This window comes from Theropithecus gelada, chromosome 10 (genome assembly GCF_003255815.1).
Source record: "Theropithecus gelada isolate Dixy chromosome 10, Tgel_1.0, whole genome shotgun sequence".
In the NCBI taxonomy this organism is placed as follows: Eukaryota; Metazoa; Chordata; class Mammalia; order Primates; family Cercopithecidae; genus Theropithecus; species Theropithecus gelada.
In genome coordinates this window covers 33,242,808-33,266,436 of record NC_037678.1, presented here as the reverse complement: position 1 = coordinate 33,266,436, position 23,629 = coordinate 33,242,808, and the positions used below count along the sequence as shown (strand labels likewise).

The following is a 23,629-nucleotide window of genomic DNA, read 5'->3' as shown; positions in this document are numbered from 1 at the left end:
AACCCAAAGAGCCACCCCTTAGAGGGAGTCAAGCCCAGGAAAAGCACTGGGCTTGGAGTCAGAATCCCTGCACTGGATGCAGCCCAGCTGCTGGCCTACATATCCATGATGTGTTTGATACCGATTTCCTGACCTCCAAATGGGGATGCATGGGTGCCTCCCCAGCATGGTTGCTCAAGGATTAAATGAGAAACTAGTGCACAATGATTCCATGAATGTTACTCTACTTCCTTCATTAATCTGCAAGTTTATGACTATTAAATGGTACTTTGAAATACTGGTACTCTGAGTTTTTCTTTTAAAAATACAAGCTTTCACCACTAGCAATTTTACTGACATATCCATAGTCTGTTCATCCATCAGTTCTTTGCTTACCAAGTTTAAGAGTTCCCGAAGCATTTCCAATGGAATGTTAAACTCCTTATATGTGACGCCGTTGAAAAGGGGAGAGACAGAGAAACTGGAGCTGATGGTTGAAAAGTAGTACTCAGGCTCTAGGGCAGTCCCATCGGGCAAGCAGGAGGCTGGTGGGAGATAAAGCTGGAAACTCAGCCATGGTCACAGGCAACTAGGGTACTTCCTCAAGCTGACTCCTCTAATAACCAACAAAGGTGCAGATTTTGCTTTTGTTTATATCCCAATTCTCTGCATGTTTTAAAATTAACAACTAAAGGGTAGATTGCAAATCCTTGGGGACTGATGCCCCTCACCTGTGTCTTTCAGGTCAAAGACTCAGATATGATGGTCCTAATATTTCCATCTTAGACGATATAACTTAATATGTGGGAAGTGAAAAAATAATTATACCCTTTTTATTTTTATTTTTATTTTTTTTGAGACAGAGTCTCGCTCTGTTGCCCAGGCTGGAGTGCAGTAGTGCGATCTCAGCTCACTGCAACCTCTGCCTCCTGGGTTCAAGCAATTCTCCTGCCTCAGCCTTCCGAGTAGCTGGAATAACAGATGCCCATCACCACACCCAGGTAATTTTTGTATTTTTAGTAGAGACAGCGTTTCGCCATGTTGACCAGGCTGGTCTTGAACTCCTGACCTCAAGTGATCCACCTGTCTCAGCCTCCCAAAGTGCTGGGATTACAAGCGTGAGCCACCATGCCCAGCCAAATTATACCTTTTTAAAGGTGAAGAGATATGAAAGCTTGAGGTCTACAGGGCCTGAGATATTTTCCCACCAAAATTAGAATAAAAAATGCACACTACTAGAACTTTCAAAATCAGAGCAAATAAGTGAAATACACCTGTCACTAAAAGACAAATACTGTACGATCCCACTTATTTGAGGAACCCAAATCATACATAGAACGGTAGCTGCCGGCCGGGCGCAGTGGCTCAAGCCTGTAATCCCAGCACTTTGGGAGGCCGAGACGGGCGGAGCACGAGGTCAGGAGATCGAGACCATCCTGGTGAACACGGTGAAACCCCGTCTCTACTAAAAAAATACAAAAACTAGCCGGGCAAGGTGGCGGTTGCCTGTAGTCCCAGCTACTCAGGAGGCTGAGGCAGGAGAATGGCGTAAACCCAGGAGGTGGAGCTTGCAGTGAGCTGAGATCCGGCCACTGCGCTCCAGCCTGGGCGACAGAGCGAGACTCTGTCTCAAAAAAAAAAAAAAAAGAAAAGAAAAAGAACGGTAGCTGTCAGGAACTGGAGGGAGGGGAAATCAGGAATTATTGTTTAATGTATAGTTTCAGTTTCATAAGATGAAAAGAGTTTTTGAGATGAATTGTGGTGATAGTTGCACAATATTATAAATATATTCAATACCACTGAACTATACATTTAAAAATAATTAAGGCCAAGCATGGCGGCTCATGCCTGTAATCCCAGAACTTTCAAAGGCTGAGGTGGGAGTCCAGGAACTCAAGACCAGCCTGGGCAATATAGAGAAATCCTGTCTCTACAAAAAAAACGAAAATTAGCCGGATACGGCAGTGTGCGCCTATAGTCCCAGCTACTCAGGAAGCCGGGGCAGGAGGGCTGCTTGAGCCTGGGAGGTTGAGACTACAGTGGAACTATGAATTTGTCACCGCACTCCAGTCTGGGTAACAGAGTAAAATCCTGTCTTTGAAAAAAAAAAAAAGAGTTAGCAAATTTTATGTTATGTGTATTTTACCACAATAAAAAAATAGAAGGAAAAAAATCAACAAAAATAAAGTCATTCAGTCATTTGACGTTTAATAAATATGAACCCAGGCCCAATGCTGTGGCTCACACATGTAATCCCAGCACTTTGGGAGGCTGAGGTGGGAAGATCGCCTCAGCTCAGGAGTTTAAGACCAGCCTGGGCAACATGACAAGACCCTGTCTCTATATAAACAAATTTTTTTAAAATTAAAATAAAAATATAATAAATAGGAACCCAAAAGCATATAATTGTTTGAAAATCAATTATTTTAAAACTATAATAGAAAACTATAAGGCTGGGCACGGTGGCTCATGCCTGTAATCCCAGCACTTTGGGAGGCTGAGGTGGGCGGATCACAAGGTCAGGAGATCGAGACCACGGTGAAACCCCGTCTCTACTAAAAATACAAAAAATTAGCCGGGCGCGGTGGCGGGTGCCTGTAGTCCCAGCTACTCAGGAGGCTGAAGCAGGAGAACGGCGGGAACTCAGGAGGCGGAGCTTGCAGTGAGCCGAGATTGCCTCACTGCACTCCAGCCTGGGCGACAGAGCGAGACTCCGCCTCAAAAAAAAAAAAAAAAAAAAAAGGAGAGTACATCATGGCCTTCCTAAAATGCCCCAAAGGCAAACAGGTGGCAGAGAGATTTTCAGAGCCTGGAGGAATACATTCTACACTTAAACAAGGAGTTGTCTCTAAGAGGTACGATTCTGAGAGGCTGAAATTAGCCCATATATTCTAACATATATATAGAATGTAACCTGTTACATTCTCACAGATCTAAGAGATGGAAAGCTTCCTACATTTATCTAAGCCCAGATATTCCCTTTTTCCTTCAAAATTCCCTTCACATCTCTCAGAATTGTCTTGAGACATGCTCTTTTAAGAAATAGCATCATTCAAAAATGGAGAGACTATACTGAAGCATGGAATTCTGCCTTCCCCATTTCCTATCCCTTAATCTGGGTCTTACTTCCATCAAGGATGAGGTAGAAGTAATTTTAACATGTGTCTGACATGGCACAGGGTAGTCACATGAATCCAATTTAGTAAATTATGTAAAAGTACTTTGTGAACAGCAGAGCTCTATAAAAAGTAGTAATAGGCTGGGTGTGGTGGCTCACACCTGCAATCCTAGCACTTTGACAGACTGAGGCAGGCTTGAGCCCAGGAGTTCTGGACCAGCCTGGGCAACATGACAAAATCCCATCTCTACAAAAAATGCACAAGTTAGTGGGCATTGTGGAGAGTGCCTACAGTCTTAGCTACTTGGGAGGCTGAGGTGGGAGGATCACTTGAGTCCAGGAGGTTGAAGCTGTGGTGAGCCGTGATGGTGCCACTGCACTCCAGCTAAGGAGGCAGAGTGAGACTCTGTCTCAAAAAAAAAAAAAAAAAAAAAAGGTAGTAATAGTAGTATTACTACATTCTTTAATATTATCTACATACTTAATGTCATTTAAAAAGAATGTCCGGCCAGGTGTGGTGGCTCATGCATGTAATCCTAGCACTCTGGAAGGCTGAAATGGGTGGATCACTTGAGGTAAGGAGTTCGAGACCAGCCTGGCCAACATGGTCAAACCCTGTCTCTACTAAAAACACAAAAATTAGCTGAGCATGGTGGTGTGTGCCTATAGTCCCAGCTACTAGGGAGGCTGAGGCAAAAGAATTGCTTGAACCCAGGAGGCAGGGCCTGCAGTGAGCCGAGATTACGCCATTGCACTCCAGCCTGGACAACAGAGCCAGACACCATCTTGGAAAAAGAAAAGAAATATCCACCATTAGCACTTCCATCTGAAAAGGAACTTTTACAGGTTAAAGTGCAAAAATTCTGATGGCAGGTATATAGGGGTAAGCTATTTTCTGTACTTTTCTCTATATATAAAATATTTGAAAATTAAATTTTAGAAAACTTAAATGAAAACAGAAAATAAATGCCTTCTAAAAGCTTGGCACTCTAGGTCCATCCATGACAACAGAGTTAGTATCAGCATCTTTAATATCACGAGAAGTCACTGTGAGCCTGTTCTCCAAGTACTAGGTCAACATTCTTGAGAGAGGTAAAGCCCACCTTCAAAGTAGTGAAAGGCGGATCCTCCAGGGGAACTGGGAGGGGGCATGCCACGTTCAGGGCTGACCTGAAACACACAACCACAGTTACAGATCAGAAAAGACCAGTGAGACCTCTGTCAGATTTGTCTTAGACTTCAAGTCCTGGTTGAAGCTCATTTCCTTCCTAAAGCCCAACACAGCTACAGCATTCTCTATTACATACTATATCACTAAATTCTTCGTGTTTAGCCATATATTTGACAATTGATTACTGAGTTCAATTGTCCTCAGTGTTTTGTGTTTTTGCCTTTTCTCCATGAGTCAATTATATACTTCTTAAGGGCACCAACTGTCTTCCAGGCAAAATAGAATTTGGCACCCAACTGCTATGAAACACATACTTTATGACTATGAAATCACTTATAAATCTTATGTTGGGGACTAGCCTCAACACCACCCATAGGGTATTTGAAGTTTGGTGGCGACAAAGGAATGAGAAGAGACAAGTTAAGAGTTTATAAAGGTGGCAGCCAGGGGGCCAGAGGAAATCAGAGGCTGCAAAGGCCTAGAGTTTTGTTTTTTACACTATTTATTGAGTACAATCACTTAGATTTAAGAAGCAGATGTTTAGGGTGAAACGGTGAAAGGGAGGCAGTGTGTCATATGTGTCATCTACAGTAGTGGCAGTTTAAATGAATTTTTTTGTGTGTTTAAACAGTATATTTTTAACTTATTGGAGAGTAGTTAAGTGCGAGCGTGCTTAACTAGGAGTCTGTGTGTTTGGCCATATTTTAATGTTTTAAAGGAGTGTTTTTTTTTTTTTTAAACACAGTGTTTACGGATAAGAAAGTAAGTCCTGCTCAGAGTATGGGAACATAACGGCGATAAGAAGGCTTTTTTTTTTTAAAAGGCCTTTTGTGGCTTTTTACACCTTACTGTTTTATATTTTTACGGCCAGTTTATACAGGCTCTCTATAAGCCTTTCCCCCAACATCTTAAGAGGGACAAGACAAGTCTGTATTAAAGAGAATTCTAGTGAAACATTTCACATTACTTAAGTTTACTCCAACTACAAAGAAGAGGGATTTTCTTTGCAGGGGAGCTTAACAGGGTCTTTCTCCTCTGCTCTTTCCCCAGTAGCCCAGGCCCACCTGAGAGATGCTGGACACACTGCTGGTTTTCCTCTTCAGGGTACCCTCCTGACAGACAGTCAGCAGATTGCTGGGGAGGATGGAGCGGAAGTCATTAAAGGAACGCCTTCGAACACCTTCAAGCTCTTCTGGGACACGGAGGGAATGAGGAGGGATTTTTGGAAAGAGCTTTGAGAGGAGAGACTCTTCCATGTTGCTGTAACGCCCAAATGCGCGCGAGATTCCTATCAGGCATGGGATAGCATACTTGCAAAGGTATTCTAGAAGATCAAGTGAAAACATTACAATATGAGAAAGTATCCTGACAGAGTCATACGGTAAGTAGTCATACGGTAAGTACTAACTTGTAACATTGACTAAGATTTCACAATTCACCCACTAGTAACTGTGAAGGTTCAAAATAAGCCACAATAATGAGGTCAACCCCAAGGGCTGGCCAGTGATATCTTCAACCTGTCATTAATAACTTCAGACTATGTCTTCAACACACCCAGCTGCCCTCTTTGGAAGGTCTTCATCTATTCATGGCACATCCAAATCAATAACATAGCTAGGTCATATTATCAAGTACCTTGACTCTAGTTAATACATTTATTCCTCTTAGAAGCATATCGGTAGCCTTACAATACAGAAAAAATGACCTTTGGAAGTCAACTAATCTACCCACAGATGTTACAAGTGAAGAAACTGGGGCCCATAAGGGTGAAGTTACTTGTCCAAGGTGACCCAGCATCTATATAGCAGAGCAATGCACATGACCCCACGTGGCCTCTGAGGATACTTACACACAACAAATCAAACTAAAATAGGAAGGTTTTCTCCCATCATATACATTAGGTACCCAACAACAGAAAAGACTGGAGAAAAGCAAGCGAAAGAGTAACCACAAAACCATTTTAAGAAAAACGTTAAGGATACTTGTACCTTTGTCTTGAATCTCCAAGGCCTGGCACATCCCCAAGAGGACATGCAAAACCTGCAAAAGCGCTTCTAAAATCTGCAATAGTCAAGGAAACAAGAAAACAAACAAACATAAACAAAATTAGGTAAATATCACAAAACTAAGTCAAAATTAGAAGGTACTTCAGACATTATCTTAACCAGCCCCATATCTGATACATCCCTCCACAATGACCGTGCCAACTGGCCAACCAGCTGACTTTCCAGGGACAAAACCCTCACTCTCTGGGCTGGTTCAGAGTTCCTCCCAACACTGGGCCAATGTTGTCCTCCTGGGGCTTGTACCTACCAGCCCTTCGGGCTACTTTTTCCTCTATTAACATATTCTGTAAACAGGTATGGCTAATTTCTTATATTTTTAGTACAGATGGGGTTTTACCATATTAGCCAGGCTGGTCTCAAACTCCTGACCTCAGGTGATCCACCTGCCTCAGCCTCCCAAAGTGCTGGGATACAGGCGTGAGCCACCACATCCAGCCCATAATTTTTTAAGTTAAGAATTGTTTTTTGTCCTGGCGGGATGGCTCATGTCTAAAATCCCAGCTCTTTGGGAGGCTGAAGCAGGTGGATTAGTTGAACTCAAGAGTTCAAGACCAGCCTGGGCAAAGTATCGAAACCCTGTCTCTACAAAATATACAAAAATTAGCCAGGTGTGGTGGTGCGTGCCTGTGGTCCCAAATACTCAGGAGGCTGAGGTGTGAGGGTCACTTGAGCCCGGAGGGCTGAGGATGGAGTGAGCCAAGATCAGTGCAGGGGTTCAATCATAGCTCATTGGAGCCTCAAACTCCTGGACTCAAGCAATCCTCCTGCCTCAGCTTCCTGAGTAGCTGGGATTACAGGCATGTGTCACTATGCCCAGCTAATTTTTATTTTTATTTTTGTAGGGATGGGTTTCGCTATGTTGCCCAAACTGGTCTCAAACTCCTGGGCTCAAGTGATCCTCCTGCCTCACCCTCCCAGAACTTGGGATTACAGGCGTGAGCCACCATGCATAATAACGAGCTTATAAATGAGGAAGATACCTAAGTCTTTTTTCGCACCTGCTTCTCCTAAACTATGTAATCTTTACCAACGTAGTTGGTATTTTTTATCTTTCATGTATTCCTACAAAAACTCATGGTATTAGTTTTAGCTCATTGTACAAATTCTGTGATTCCCAGCTTTGTGCCTTCTACAAATGAAATCAACTTGCTTTCCAGATCTTAATTCACAGCACTAGCTTGTTTTGCTCCAATGATAGGAGGGTCTTGCTGGGCCGATACCTCACTGATAACCCTTTGGGACAGTCCTTCAGGCAGTTCTGCAAACCCTCCAAACCATTTGGCCCTCAGCCCATATAATTGGTCCAGGATGTCTGGAAAGGTGCTTGTCTAAAGCCTTTATGAAGATCCACTAGACTGCAACAACTTCATTTCTCTCAACCACTCTTCTTAGAAAACCCAGGCAAAGAAAAAATGAAGTTGGTGTGACATGACTTGTTCATAACCAAGTCAAATCTCTTACATTTTCCTAATATTAAACAATGCTGAATACTCTATGAAAGCCTGAAAAGCAATACTTTTTCCATTTTATTTATTTATTTTATTTTATTTATTTATTTATTTATTTTGAGACCGAGTCTCATTCTGTTGCCCAGGCTGGAGTGCAGTGGCATGATCTCAGCTCGCTGCAACCTCTGCCTCCCGGGTTCAAGTGATTCTCATGCCTCAGCCTCCTGAGCAGCTGGGATTACAGGCTCCTGCCACCATACCTGGCTAATTTTTGCATTTTTAGTAGAGACAGGGTTTCCCCCTGTTGGCCAGGCTGGTCTCAAACTCCTGACCTCAGTGATCCACCTGCCTCAGCATCCCAAAGTGCTGGGATTATAGGCCTGAGCCACCACACCCACCCACATTTTCCATTTTATATGTTAAAGTCATGTTATCACCTCTGGTGTTGACCTCTTTATTCTGATAAATTATATTAACAGAAAAGCCTTTAATGTTCAACTTTTAAATAAAAACACATAATTCTAACATATTTAATTACATCTTTAGCCAACCTACAAATAAATGAAGAATCTAAATTAGTCAAAATACATCACTAACTGGGAACATTTAGAATGCAGACAAGCAACCAGGCACTGCTTGGAAGAACCTAGAATACCAGCATACAAAAACTAACTTTCTAAGCGATAAATCTAAGAAGTTGTATGATTATATTCTTTGCTTAAAGAAGAGGAAAGTATGAAATACATGTTTGTAACATTTCTATCAAAATTAACAAAATCTAAAGAAAGTCTGTGCCCTTAAAGATAAAAGCTTCAGCTACCTAGAAGATTCTCTTCTAGCTGGGCACAGTGGCTCACACCTATAATCCCAGCATTCTGGGAGGTCAAGGCAGGAGGATCGCTTGAGGCCCGGAGTTCAAGACCAGCCTGGGCAACGTGGCCAAATCTCGTCTCTACAAAAAATACAAAACAAATTAGCTGGCGTGATGGTGCACGCCTATAGTCTCAGCTTCTTGGGAGTCTGAGGAGGGAGGCTGGCTTGAGGAGGAAGGTGGAGGTTGCAGTGAGACAAGGTCACGCCACTGCACTCCAGCCTGGATGACAGAGCAAGACTCTGTCTCAAAAAAACAAAAGAAAAGAAAATGATCTTCTATGAATGACTTCAATCCCCAACAAAGAGCAAGAAAAATGAGCTGCCTCTGCCTTTTTCTGCCGCCTACCTTACACGACTTTCTGAAAAGCTGAAAGGGACAGTGCTGCTCATGTCTCTGCAGCGCCTGCCCTTCATTAGAAAAAAGAAAAAGAAAAAAAAAGTTGAATGAGATAAGACTCATGAGATCCTAAAGAGTACTGAAAGACCTAAACATGTCTTAGGTCTGCTATGAACAGGATGAAACAGATAAATATCAAAAAGCAATCTGGTCACATTTCACATTTTTAAAATCTTTCATCACTTTGGGACTCTATTCAATCTAATAGAAATGCACACCAAATCAACACATGCTTACCTCATCCCTGAGTGAAGGATCCCTATAGGCCACATCAGACAGCAGAGTTACCAAGCAGAAGCTGAAGCTCTCTGCAACTGGGAGGGCACCTGGAAGATGTAAAAACAGTAATCAGATAACCAGGAACCAGATACTGGGTCACACCTCTGGCCATCCAACTCAGTATGTTCCCTCTCACCATGACCTGCCAAGGGACCAGTTTACAGCAGCTCCCCTCCTTGAGACAAGTCTCAAAAGAACAGCTATGGGCCCAATGAGTTTGTTGAGAAACACCCCTACCTTTCCTTTATGTAAATGTTTTGGTTCAATAAACTTAAATGTTTCCTGAGCCAATAGCTAGTGTGAGATAACAGAGCCTTTCAACATGACGGATTCAACTTTTTATTCCCTAAGTAAATGTGAGAAATCACAAAAAAATTAAAAAATAATAATAATAAAATTAAAAAAAAAACACACTTGGCTGGGCGAAGTAGCTCACACCTATAATCCCAGCACTTCTGCGGGGCCAAGGCAGAGAGATCACCTGAGGTCAGGAGTTCGAGACCAGCCTGGCCAACCTGGTGAAACCCCGTCTCTACTAAAAATACAAAAATCAGCTGGGTGTGGTGGCGTACACCTATCCCAGCCACTTGGGAGGCTGAGGCAGGAGAATCGCTTGAAGCCAGGAGGTGGAGGTTGCAGTGAGCTGAGATCGCACCACTGTACTCCAGCCTGGGTGACAGAATGAGTTATCTCAAAAATAGAAAATTAATCAATTTTGAATATGGAATATTGAATTAAGGACAAAAGAGTATCCATTATTTAATGGATATATTCATAGTACATGACAGAAGACTTACATTTCTACTCCAACACCTAAAATTTTAAAGGGCAGCTCTAGGCTATTCTTAAACTTGAATATGCCCATGCCCAGCCTAAAATTTGACTTTTTAGTAATGATGCTCTATTTAATTTGTAGTCTATCAAATTGCACGACAGACTGGGTGCGGTGGCTCACACCTATAGTGCTACCACTTTAGGAGGCCGAGGAAGGCAGACCACTTGAGGCCAGGAGTTCAAGACCAGCCCAGCCAACATGGCAAAATTCTGTCTCTACCGAAGATACAAAAATTAGCCAGGCATGGTGGTGCATGCCTGTAATCCCAGGTACTGGGGAGGCTGAGGCACGAGAATCGCTTGAACCCAGGAGGTGGAGGTTGCAGTGAACCGAGGTCAGGCCACTGCACTCCAGCTTGGAGTGCAGACAGAGTGACACTCTGTCTCAAAGTCACTCTGTCTCAAAACACAAAAAAGAAACAAAATCCTAACAAATTGCAGGGTACATGCATAATTTGGGATCTGTCAGTTTTAGGCATGTTACCAGAAATGATGAAAACCCAAAGGTCAAGAGGAATATAGGCACAAACAGAATGTTTTTTAATTTTTATTTCGGGTTCAGGGGTACATGTGCAGTTTTGTTATACGGGTAAACTGCATGTTACGGGGATTTGGTGTACAGATTATTTCATCATCCCCGTAGTAAGTACAGTACCCAAAAAGTAGTTTTCCCGGCCGGGCGCGGTGGCTCAAGCCTGTAATCCCAGCACTTTGGGAGGCCGAGACGGGCGGATCACAAGGTCAAGAGATTGTGACCATCCTGGCTAACGCGGTGAAACCCCGTCTCTACTAAAAAAAAATACAAAAAACTAGCCGGGCAAGGTGGCGGGCGCCTGTAGTCCCAGCTACTAGAGAGGCTGAGGCAGGAGAATGGCGCAAACCCGGGAGGTGGAGCTTGCAGTGAGCTGAGATCCGGCCACTGCACTCCAGGCTGGGCGACAGAGCGAGACTCCGTCTCAAAAAAAAAAAGTAGTTTTCCCATCCTCACCCTCCTCCTACTCTCCACTCTTAAGTAGGCCTCAGTGTCTGCTGTTCCCTTCTGTATTCATATGTACTCGATGTTTAGATCTCACTTATAAGTGAGAACATGCAGCGTCTGGTTTCCTGTTCCTGTGCTAATTCTCCCATAATGGTCTCCAGCTCCATCCATGTTGCTGCAAAAGACATGATCTCGGCCGGGCACAGTGGCCTCACACTTGTAATCCCGGCACTTTGGAAGGCTGAGGCAGGCAAATCACTTGAGGCCAGGAGTTCGAGACCAGCCAAGCCAACATGGCAAACCCCATCTCAGCTATAAATCTTAAAAATTAGCTGGGCGTAGTGGCACATGCCTATAATCCCAGCTACTTGGGAGGCTGAGACACAAGAACCGCTTGAACCTGGGAGGCAGAGGTTGCAGTGAGCAGAGATCGCACCACTGTACTCCAGGCTGGGTGACACAGCGAGACTCTGTCTCAAAAAAAGATAAAATAAAAAATAAAAGGACAGGATCTTTTTTTTTTTTTTTTTTTTTTTGAGACGGAGTCTCACTCTGTCGCCCAGGCTGGAGTGCAGTGGCCAGATCTCAGCTCACTGCAAGCTCCGCCTCCCGGGTTTACGCCATTCTCCTGGTTCAGCCTCCCGAGTAGCTGGGACTACAGGCGCCCGCCACCATGCCCGGCTAGTTTTTTGTATTTTTAGTAGAGACGGGGTTTCACCGTGTTAGCCAGGATGGTCTCGATCTCCTGACCTCGTGATCCGCCCGTCTCGGCCTCCCAAAGTGCTGGGATTACAGGCTTGAGCCACCGCGCCCGGCTGATCTTGTTCTTTTTTAATGGCTACACAGTACTCCATGGTACACATACCACATTTTCTTTATCTAGTCTTCCATTGACGGGCATTTAGGTTGATTCCTTATCTTTGTTACTGTGAATATTGCTGTAATAAACATACTTATGCATGTATCTTTACAGCAGGATGATTTACATTCCTTTGAGTATGTACCCAATAATGGGATTGCTGGGTCAAATGGTAATTCTGTTTTAAGTTCTTTCAGAAATTGCCAAACTGCATTCCACAATGGCTGAACTAATTTATATTCACATCAGCAGTGTACAAGTGTTCCCTTTTTTCCACAATCTCACCAGCATCTGTTATTTCTTGACTTTCTAATAATAGCCATTCTGACTGGTGTGAGATGGTATCTCATTGCAATTTTGATTTGCATTTCTCTGATTATTAGCATCTGATGATGAGCATATTTTTCATATATTTATTGGCCACTTGTACGTCTTCTTTTGAAAAGTGTCTATTTGTCCTTCGCTCACCTTTTAATGGGGTTGTTTTTTGCTTGTAAATTTAAGTTCCTCATAGATTCTGGACATTAGACCTTTGCATAGTTTGCAAATATTCTCTTTCATTCTTTTTTTTTTTTTTTCGAGATGGAGTCTTGCTCTGTTGTTGCCCAGGCTGGAGTGCAGTGGCATGTCTTGGTTCACTGCAACCTCCACCTCCTGGGTTCAAACGATTCTTCTGCCTCAGCCTTCCGAGTAGCTGGGACTACAGGCACACACCACCATGCTCGGCTAATTTTTGTATTTTTTAGTGGAGATGGAGTTTCACCATATTGGCCAGGCTGGCCTTGAACTCCTGACCTCGTGATCCCCCTGCCTCGGCCTCCCGAAGTGCTGGGATTACAGGCATAAGCCACCGTGCCCGGCTGACCCAGACTAGTCTTAAACTCCTGAACGCAAACGATCTGCCCACTTCGGCCTCCCAAAGAGCTAGAATTACAGGAGTGAGCCACCATACCGGCCAATTTATTCCGTTTCCAAAGGTGCAAAGTTTAACTGCAACTTAGAAACAAAGTGATGAAACCATTTACAGTGAACATTGCTGTTGCGTCCCCAACCTCCATCTCACCCTTTTTGAGCAGCAGCAGTATAATCTGGAAAACTGACCTCACTCCAGGAGTGAGCCTATAAATTCTAAGGGTAACAGTGACTGATTTGGGGATGGGCAGGTGACCGAATTCTGGCCAATGAGACATGAGAAAAGGTTCTTGAAGGTCTCAACAAGAATGAGCAAGAATGCTCAGTCTCAGAAGAATGCAAGGGAAAGCTGGCCTGCCCAGGCCCACCTTCTCCCCAACTCATCCATGGGCTGTGGCCAACACATGGATGTAAGCTCAGCCCACAATGCTGCAGGCAGTTAGTTGTTTCACAGCCAGAAGTGAGACAAGACGCATCTGATGTATCAGTATGAATAAACACTTGATCCTACAGACACTGAACATGTATATTTTCTTTTATATTCAGGGAAAACATTATATACTATTACCTCTGCCTTTCCGAGCTGTGCTTTCTTCTACCCAATACACTTTTGGAAGACCTTTGAGAAGTCGCAGAAGGTAAGGAACCACACAATCTTTGTGCTAAAAAATAAGAAGAAGAAGAATAAATTAGATTTAATAAAATAAGTGATTGGTAGCTTTTTAGCCCAGATTAAGCCCAAAGCAAAGCATATCCACATCCTAATCATCTCAGAGATTCTCCAAGGATAATGTAAAGAGCATGTAAATTCACATGGCATCACTCCATTCCTGTTTTCACACTGCAGAGTCCAGAGGCTGTCCCATCAACCTGTACCACAGGAGCCTAAGGAAGGGTTCACACCTGCCTTCTGGAGCAGAGGGTCCAGCCTGCTCAGGCCTCCTCTGGGGGTTGGGCATCTCCAGAAGGTACATGTGTGTACGCACTCAAAGCTGTCTTCAGTGAGAATGGTTTAGACCCCCAAAATCCATCCAAGAGCCCCAGAATAAGATCCTAGGGATGGAGAGAAGCTCATAGTGTGGGCATCTCAACTAGGTGATGCTTTTTTCTGTTCATGTCCCTTGTCCATATTCCTTGCTTTTTTTTTTTTTATTTTCTACTTCATGTTTCCTCTTGCTCTTCTCAAGTTGAGCATCAGACTTTATAGCCAACATTAGCCCAGTGAAAAATTTTACTTTCCTCTAATTTCTGAACTAGCCAATCAACACCAATATGCAGCTTCATAATCTTCCATCATTAGCTTTTGGAGCTATTTCCCTAATTACAGCTGTTCCAGTTAAGGATTAGTTGTGCTCCAGAGAAGAAGTGTGCTCCAGAGAAGAGGGGTACTATTTGACGTTTTGAAATGCTGACAAACTACGTGGTAGTTTTAAAAACATGGCTGCAGCCAGGCACAGTGGCTCACACCCGTAATCCTAGCACTTTGGGGGACCCAGGTGGGTGGATCACTTGAGCCCAGGAATTCGAGACCTGGCTGGCCAACATGGCAAAACCACGTCTCTACTAAAAATACAAGTATTAGCTGGGTGCAGTGGCACATTCCTGTAGTCCCAGCTACTCGGGAGGCTGAGGTGGGAGGATTGCTTGAGCATGGGAGGTGAAGGCTTCAGTAAGTCAAGATTCTGCCACTGCACTCCAGCCTGGGCGAGAGTGAAATCCTGTCTCAAAAAAAAAATTAAAACATAAAAACATGGCAGACAGTGGCCGGGCATGGTGGCTCACACCTGTAATCCCAGCACTTTGGGAGGCCAAGGTGGGCAAATCATGAAGTCAGGAGATCGAGACTATCCTGGCTAACACGGTGAAACCCCATCTCTACTGAAAACACAAAAAATTAGCCGGGCATGGTTGTGGGCACCTGCACCTGTAGTCCCGGCTACTGGGGAGGCTGAGGCATGAGAATGGCATAAGTAAACACGGGAGGCGGAGCTTGCAGTGAGCCTAGATGGTGCCACTGCACTCCAGCCTGGGCGACACAGGGAGACTCTGTCTCAGAAAAATAAAACAAAACAAAATATAACATGGCAGAAAGCACGCAGCTTCCACCTGGCTCTTTTTTAGGACATTTGTCCTGGAACCTAGACACTATACTATGATAAGACCCATGAATGAGACTTCAGGTGATTCCAGCCCCCAGCTTTTGAGCCACCCAACTGACGCTAAATGGAGTCAATTGAGCCCTGTTTAAATTGCAGATTCATGAATCAAAGAAAACAATGTATTAAGCACTAAGTTTGGGGGGAGCTTGTTATACCATAACAGATAACCAAAAACAAAGAACTTTATCAAAAACAAAACAGTTTTTTCTCTAGACCATAAAAAGGAACTGGCTAAGACATCAGTTGAGGATCCTAGTGTACTGACAGGAACAAAACTCCATAAGGCCTGAACCACATGGCCTCCTGCAGAGGAAGTGGCTCCAGGTGGCTCTTTTCTATATAAACTATGATGACATTAGCAGTACAGGGTGAGTAAAACCACCTCAGCTCCTCTGGCCACAGCTGCTACCATGGCAGCCCACTGCTGGGACCGGAAGGAGGTTAATGCACAGCCCATCCTAGAGGGAAGCAAGGAATATAAGCACCAGGTAAACCAAGGTGGTCCCTAGGGCTTTCTCAGGGGGCTGGCAAAGCATGCTAGGCTTCTCTCCTAGTATATATGAGGCCAGTGGGCTGCCCTGGACATACAGCAAACTCTATGGTCCAAGGGACAATGTCACATGCCACCTGGGACCCTGCTAGTCCTTACCCAGAACCTGAATGACACCAAAAGTAACTTGTGCTCATCTATTCGTTGTCATCTTAAGAAGTCTAATACAAGTACAATACTTTCAGGACTTACAAGTAAATCTATAAAGAAATGTGTTTGTCAAAGATATTATCAAGTAATCCACATTTGAACAATAATAGTTTCTTAAATTTTTTTTTTTAATTCTTTTTTGCCCTTTATAATTCATTTTATATTTATGTAGGATGTGGTAAACAGAAAAAGTAAAAATGGTTTTCTTTCTTTTCACGTTTATAAATAAACAGGTAGGCTGGGTACGGTTGCACGTGCCTGTAATTCCAGCACTTTGGGAGGCCTAGGCATGAGGATCACTTGAGACCAGGGTTGGAGAACAACCTAGCATATGGAGATAACCTATGGGCAACATAGCAAGACTCTCATTTCTACAGAAAATTTAAAAATCATACCCATGACTATAAACCCAGCTGCTCAGGAGGCTGAGATGGGAGAATCCCTTGAGCCCAGGAGTTCAAGGCTGCATTAAATAATGACTGTGCCACTGCACTCCAGCCTAGGCGATAGAGTGACACTCTGTTTCTAAGAATAAATAAACAAATACATAGCAGAAGAAAAGCCAAAATGCAGCTTATGTATCTAATTTTGGTTTTTTATGTAACCTTGATCAGGTAACCTATTTAATTACTAAAATACTGCTCTATAATTAAAATTCTTATTTTTTTCAAATGTATAAATATTGTCAAAATATTAACGCTTATTAGAGCAAAATTTCCAGGAGACGGAAGCAACCTTTCCTAGATAAATATTCAAATGTCTAACATCTTTATTTACCTAACACAGCATAATTAACTTGGAATTTAGAAATAGTATCTAGTAATGATAAAAATAGATAAATAAAAGATTCAATATCCAATGATCAATCGTTTGTTTCAATTAGCTTTGATAAATATAAAAATATAGTCTCAAAAAACAAACAAACAAAAACAAAAAAAAATACACACACAAAACAGTCACATTATTTTTTCGTTGGAGCTACAGGGCTAGTTTTTAAGTCCTTATTAAAAGGTACATTGAGACCAGGCATGATGGCTCACTCGTGGTTCATGCTTGTAATCCTAACACTTTGGGAGGCAGAGGCGGGCAGATCACCTGAGGTCAAGAGCTTAAGACCAGCCTGCCGAACATGGAGAAACCCCGTCTCTACTAAAAATACAAAAAAATGAGCCGGGAGTGGTGGCTGGCACCCGTAATCCCAGCTATTCAGGAGGTTGAGGCAGGAGAATCACTTGAACCCTGGAGGCGGGGGTTGCAGTGAACCAACACTGCACCACTGCACTCCAGCCTGGGCAACAGAGCAAGACTCCATCTCAAAGACAAAAAAAGAAGATACAATGATACATACTCTACAAGTTTATATACATAATCACAATTTTGAAAAAGACATTATATCAAAATTACCTAAAATGATTTTGTCCTTTTGGAAGGAGAAATACAGTACCCCTGAGTCTGAATGATGAGCATTTTACCTGAGCTTGAAAACCAAACCTACCCTGGAAGGCATACAATTACTTCTCAAACCATTTTGACTTACTCTGTGGCACATAATAACAAACAAACAAAAACCACTTTTTTTACAACATAATATATACACATAATTCCAAAAAACTCAAATTTTCTAAGAAGGTTTACATTTGGAAGTCTCATTTCCACCTTGTCCTACCCTCCTCACTAACTGCTTTAATTAGGTTCAAATGTATTCTTCTAGTAATGTTTTAGGTAAATATAAGCAGATACAAACTTAAATGCTCACTACACCCCTATTTACAATGAAGAAACTTTTAATTTCATGAAGACTTACCTGAAGATCAGATTCAATCAGAAAAATGCCCAATGCAATCACTGCATCTCTCCGTCTTTCATCTAACTGGAAGATCCCATGGAAATCCACTGGACACATGCAAAGAAGCTTTTGGACCTAGAAAGTAAGACCCCCCAAAAACAGCTCCAGAAAACAGAAAACCACATTCAAAGTAAAGCAAGCTGAGTACAGTGTCACATGCCTGTAGTCCCAGCTATTTAGGAGGCTGAGGTGGGAGGATAGCTTGAGTTGGGAGTTTGAGACTAGCCTGGCCAACACAGTGAGACCCTATCTCTTAAATAAATAAAAATAAAAAATAGGCCAGATGCAGTGGCTCACACCTGTAATCCCAACCCTTTGGGAGGCCAAGACAGGTGGATTACCTGAGGTCAGGAGCTCGAGACCAGCCTGGCCAACATGGTGAAACCCCGTCTCTACTAAAAATACAAAAATTAGCCAGGCGTGGTGGCATGCGCCTGTCGTCCCAGCTAGTCGGAAGGCTGAGGCAGAAGAATCACTTGAACCCAGGAGACAGAGGTTGCAGTGAGCCAAGATCGTGCCACTGCACTCCAGCCTGGGTGACACAGCAAGACTCTGTCTCAAAAACAAACAAACATACAAAAAACAAACAAAAAAACACTACCATAAACCCCAAAGAGTCCATGTAACCAATAAGTCATAATTTTTTTTTAGTTAAAAGATCACAGGACATCTCCAGCTGCTGAAACGATTGTACACATGCCCCTCAAAACACATAAACTCTGAGTAATATGAGCTAAGGGTTAAAACTATATATACTCAGAGGGGGTAAGACACAATGGCTAAAGTTTGCATTTTGGTGTTAGGACAGTCTAAGTGGGTGTCCCCACCTCCTGACCACAAACAGGTTACCTAAACCAACCTGCAGTAACAATGCCTCACTGACGCTTTTAAAAAATCAAATGTGGCCGGGCGCAGTGGCTCACACCTGTAATTCCAGCATTTTGGGAGGCCGAGGCGGATAGATCATGAGGTCAGAAGTTTGAGACCAGCCTGGCCAATATGGTGAAACCCCGTTTCTACTAAATACAAAAAGTAGCCGGGCATGGCGGCGAGCACCTGTAATCCCAACTACTCGGGAGGCTGAGGCAGGAGAATTGCCTGAACCCAGAAGGTGGAGGTTGCAGTGAGCTGAGATAGCACCACTGCACTCTCCAGCCTGGGCGACAGAAGGAGACTCCGTCTCAAAAAAAAAATAAAAAAAAAAAAAAAAAAAAAAAAAAACCGGCCAGGTACGGTGGCTCAAGCCTGTAATCCCAGCACTTTGGGAGGCCAAGACAGGCAGATCATGAGGTCAGGAGATCGAGATCATCCTGGTGAACACGGTGAAACCTCGTCTCTACCAAAAAAATACAAAAAAATACAAAAAACTAGCAGGGCAAGGTGGTGGGCGCCTGTAGTCCCAGCTACTCGGGAGGCTGAGGCAGGACAATGGCGTAAACCAGGGAGGCGGAGCTTGCAGTGAGCTGAGATCCCGCCACTGCACTCCAGCCTGGGCAACAGAGCGAGACTCTGTCTCAAAAAAAAAAAAAAAAAAAAAAATTCAAATGTGTGAATCAGCTAGGACTGAACACAGCACATATTAAGTGCCCAATAAACATTATCTATTGTTACTGCATATGCTATAATAGTGGCCAGTGGAAGGCAAAAGCAGGCAATGAGATTCAAAGAATGCTGACTAATGAGTCAACACTGAAGCAGAGGGAAGAAGTGGCCCTATCAAAGCCTATGTACTTTGCTCTGTCCTGTGCAATACTTTATCAATACCCTGTACTAAAACACAGAAGATACACTCCACTACAAACCTGGCAGATGAAACTAATGTGCTAGAAGACAGCACAGAGACTTGAAAAATCGTCAAAACTGGCATAACATCATTATTTCTCCAACAATAGTGCCTGAAAGATAACTTTTGATAATGTGATCAGGGAGGACCTCTCTAAGATGGTTCCTCAAATTGGGATCTGATCAAGGAAGCCAGGACAGGAAAGGCTGCTGCTGCAGCAGCACAGTGAAAAAGAGGAAGCAAGGAGGCCCAGGAGTTCAGGCCTAGGCAGAGAAGGTCCCCAGAGGGCCCCACAGGCCAGGTCAGAAGCCCGAATTGTACACTAATAACAAATACATGGAGGCCTTAGGGCATCAAGTTTAGAACTGAAATCTAGAAGAATCCCTCTGGCTGATGCACAGAAAATGGATTTTGGAGGACAAGAGTGAAAACAGAGAGACAGGTGAGGAGAGCCCTGCAGTAGCCGAGGCAAAGATGGTAGCATGGTAACAATCGACGAGTACAGACAGAAACAGACCAGTTCAGGATATGTTTTGGAGGAAGAGTTAACAGGGCTTGATGATGGAGAGGATATGTAAGCAAGGGAAAGATTACTTTAGCTGCCTCTTTACCACACTAGAAAGTACCCAGGCTAGGTGCATGGCTCATGCCTGTAATCCCAGCACTTTGGAAGGCTGAGGCAGGAGGATCACTTGAGCCCAGGAGTTTGAGACGAGCCTGGGCAACATAGTAAGACCCTGTCTCTACAAAAAAATGACAAAATTAATCAGCTATTGTCAGAGGTGTGTGAACCAGAGCAACTCCATCCTGAATAGGGGCTGGGTAAAATGAGGCTGAGACCTACTGGGCTACATTCCCAGACAGTTCAGGCGTTCTAAGTCACAGGGTGAGACAGGAGGTCAGCACAAGATACAAGTCATAAAGACCTTGCTGACAAAACAGGCTGCAGTAAAGAAGCCCGCTAAAACCACCAAAACCAAGATGACTGGTCTCGAGCTCCTGATCTCAGGTGATCCACCTACCTCGGCCTCCCAGAGTGCTGAGATTACAGGCATGAGCCACCGCGCCCAGCCACCAAGGCTTTCTTTTTCACATACAGCATAAGAATGGATTTCCTCTCTCAGGCCAGGTGCTCTGGGTTGGGCTCTAACAATATCCCAGGATCAGAATTCAGCATCATCAATACAGTTTAGCCATACTGCCAGGGCAGGTGTCACCCTACCAGTAGAAAGAACTGAAGGCAGCATTTTTTACCATCCTCAATTCCTCTAGACTGCCAGGACCTCCTCTCCTTCAAATGCCCAGAGGGGCTCTGGGGTACTCTGACTTCAGACCTTCCTCCCCTATCTCCATCCAACTAAAAACATTTAAATAGAAATCATCTGTGACCATTCAGAAATTACTCTAAAAGCTAGGCACAGCTTTAAATGTGAAGCAAAGATACCAAAAAGAACAACTACCTCAGAGACCCATGTAATGATTCCATGATTTAAGCACTACACTGGCACGCCGTGTTTAGGCAGAATAATGGCACCTCAAAGATGTCCACACCCTCAATCCCCCGGAATCTGTGAATATGTTACTTTACATGGCAAAAGAGACCTTCCAGATGTAATTAAATTAAGAACCTTGAAAAGGAGGGATTATCCCGGATTATTTAGATAGGCCCAGGGCAATCGCAAAGGTCATTAAAAGGAGAAGAGATAGACAGAAGAAGGGGTCAGAGTGATGTGAGATGGGGGCTTGGCCAACCATTGCTCCCTTTGAAGATGAAGGAAGGGGCCAGGAATCAAGGAATGTGGGCAGCTCTAGGAGCTGTAAAAGGCTTGGAAATGATGGCTGGGTGCAGTGGCTCATACCTGTAATCCCAGCACTTCGGGAGGCCGAAGTGGGCAGATCACCTGAGGTTAGGAGTTCAAGACCAGCCTGGCCAACATGGTGAAATCCCATCTCTACTAAAAATACAAAAATTAGCCAGGCATGGTGGTAAGCCCCGTGGCAGGCACCTGTAGTCCCAGCTACTCAGAAGGCTGAGGCAGGAGAATTGCTTGAACCCAGGAGGTAGAGGTTGCAGTGAGCTGAGATTGTGCCACTGCACTCCAGCCTGGGCAACAGAGCAAGACTCCATCTCAAAATATATATATATTTTTTAAAAAATGAAAAAGGCTTGGAAATGAGTTCTCCCCTACGGTCTCTAGAAAGATATACAGCCCTGCCATCACCTTGATTTTAGTCCAGTGAAACATAGGTTGGGCTTCTATCTACAGAACTGTAAAATTATAAATGTATGTTATTCTAACAACAAGTCTGTTGCAATTTATTTACAGTAGTAATAGGAAACTAATGTAATTGGTCACAGGTAATTAAACAAAACTCAAAGCCTGTTGGACTGCCTATAAAGAAAAGTATCAAACTGAATAATCAGATTACAGGCAAGAGGCGGGGCACAGTGGCTCACACCTGTAATCCCAGCACTTTGGGAGGTCGAGGCAGTCGGATCACATGAGGCCAGGAGTTCCAGACTATCCTGGCCAAAATGGCAAAACTCCATCTCTACTAAAAATACGAAAATTAGCTGGGTGTGGTGGCCAGGGCCTACCCAGCTACTCGGGAGGCTGAGGCACAAGAATTGCTTGAACCCGGGAGCCAAAGATAACAGTGAGACGAGATCGTGCCACTGCACTCCAGGCTGGGCCACAGAGCAAGACTCTGTCTCAAAAAAAAAAAAAAAAAAAATTACAGACAATATTTATTTCCTTCTTTATTCTTTTCTGTGTTTACCATATTTCTATTAAAAATATTGATAACTTTAAAATCAGAAAAAAATACAGGCAGGCATGGTGGCTGACGCCTGTAATCCCAGCAGTTTGGGAGGCTGAGGTGGGAGGGCTGCTTGAGCCCAGAAGGTCAAGACCAGGCTATGCAACATGGCGAGACCCTGTCTCTACAAAAAATTTAAAAACTAGCCAGGTGTGGTGGCATGCCCCTGTAGTCCTAGATGCTCAGGAGGCCAAGGAGGGAAGATTGCTAGAGGATTGCATGAGCCCAGGAGGTTGAGGCTGCAGTGAACTGTGATCACACTACCGCACTCCAGCTTGGGTGACAAAGCAAGACCCTATCTCCAAACAAAAAAAGAAAAAGAAAAGAAATACAGAATATACACAAGTTCAGGTGCTCCACTGATATGCTTACCTGAACTGCAGGCCTGAGGATCACTGACAACTCCCAAACATATGAAGAAGTGTAGGTATAGGGCTGGGAGAGGTTGCAGATGCAACCAGTAAATGTCCACTTTCAGGCAGGCCATGTGTTATTCTATCCCTGTTTTACAGGTTAGGCAACTAGGTCCAGATAAGTTAAGTGCATCTGAGGCAACAGGCTCCTAACCAGACCTTCCTTCTTATTTTGTCTCTTCCTACTTCAATATTTCCACTTCTGGTTCATATACTTTCAATGGTTCCCCATTGCCCAATGAACCCTCGGTGCACACTCCCAGTCCCAAAACTTCTCTCATAAACCCAGGCCGCTACGTATCAACTCTCATTTCTCCCTGCCTGGCCTTTTCCATGGTTTTGACCCATCTGAAACATTTTGTTCAACCTGCTGTATCTCCCCTATAAAAATTCAACCCATCCTTCCAAGATCCATCTCAACTGTCTCACGCCTCTCAAACATTTTCCAGACCTCAGCAACTTGACGTAATATCTCCCATCATACTTCTCAATAGCTCACATAGAACTCTGTATTTCTCAAGATAATCACCTTCCTGACATCTCAGAGTTACTTGTATACTTATCCTCTTACTGCAGAGAGGACTGTGACCTCCTCATCACTCCACTGCACCCTGCACATTTCAGAACTTTAACAACTACTTAGTGCAACTAAAGCGGCCAAGGTCACAGCATTTGATAAGGTGAGGAGGAAAGAAAAGAGGTAAGGGCTACTAGAAAGCAGGGTTTAACTACACTGTGATACTTGTCATATAGTCAGTACCAGGCACAGTGCTGGCATGCAGTTGACACTGAACAAGTTTCTGCTGCCTCACTGAATGAATGGAGGGATGGATAGAAGAACTCTCAAATGAAGTAATATATAATGTACAATCACTCCCTCACGAGTGTTACAATCCAGCAGAAGTTACAAAACTAATAAAAATGACACAACTAGCAAAAAACACAAGTCAGAAACTAAATGACAGAGGGCCCTGAAAGCCTGGTGCAAAATAC

General features: G+C 43.6%; 1 protein-coding gene across 4 annotated transcripts in view; it reads right to left on the bottom strand.

The window, feature by feature from the left end:
* PI4KA (phosphatidylinositol 4-kinase alpha) overlaps positions 1 to 23,629 on the bottom strand; it is a 143,241-nt gene that overhangs the window by 106,756 nt on the left and 12,856 nt on the right. For all 4 annotated transcript variants that reach the window (XR_003121442.1, XM_025398768.1, XM_025398770.1 and 1 more), the window contains exons 2-8: positions 17,579 to 17,695; positions 13,484 to 13,577; positions 9,290 to 9,378; positions 6,257 to 6,329; positions 5,333 to 5,592; positions 4,201 to 4,267; positions 376 to 524 (exon numbers count right to left, since the gene is read on the bottom strand). Coding sequence is in view for 3 of the 4 variants with exons in the window: in XM_025398768.1 (XP_025254553.1) it covers positions 376 to 524; positions 4,201 to 4,267; positions 5,333 to 5,592; positions 6,257 to 6,329; positions 9,290 to 9,378; positions 13,484 to 13,577; positions 17,579 to 17,695 (849 nt within the window). In the remaining variant the exon portion in view is untranslated. The remainder of the gene's footprint in view (positions 1 to 375; positions 525 to 4,200; positions 4,268 to 5,332; positions 5,593 to 6,256; positions 6,330 to 9,289; positions 9,379 to 13,483; positions 13,578 to 17,578; positions 17,696 to 23,629) is intronic.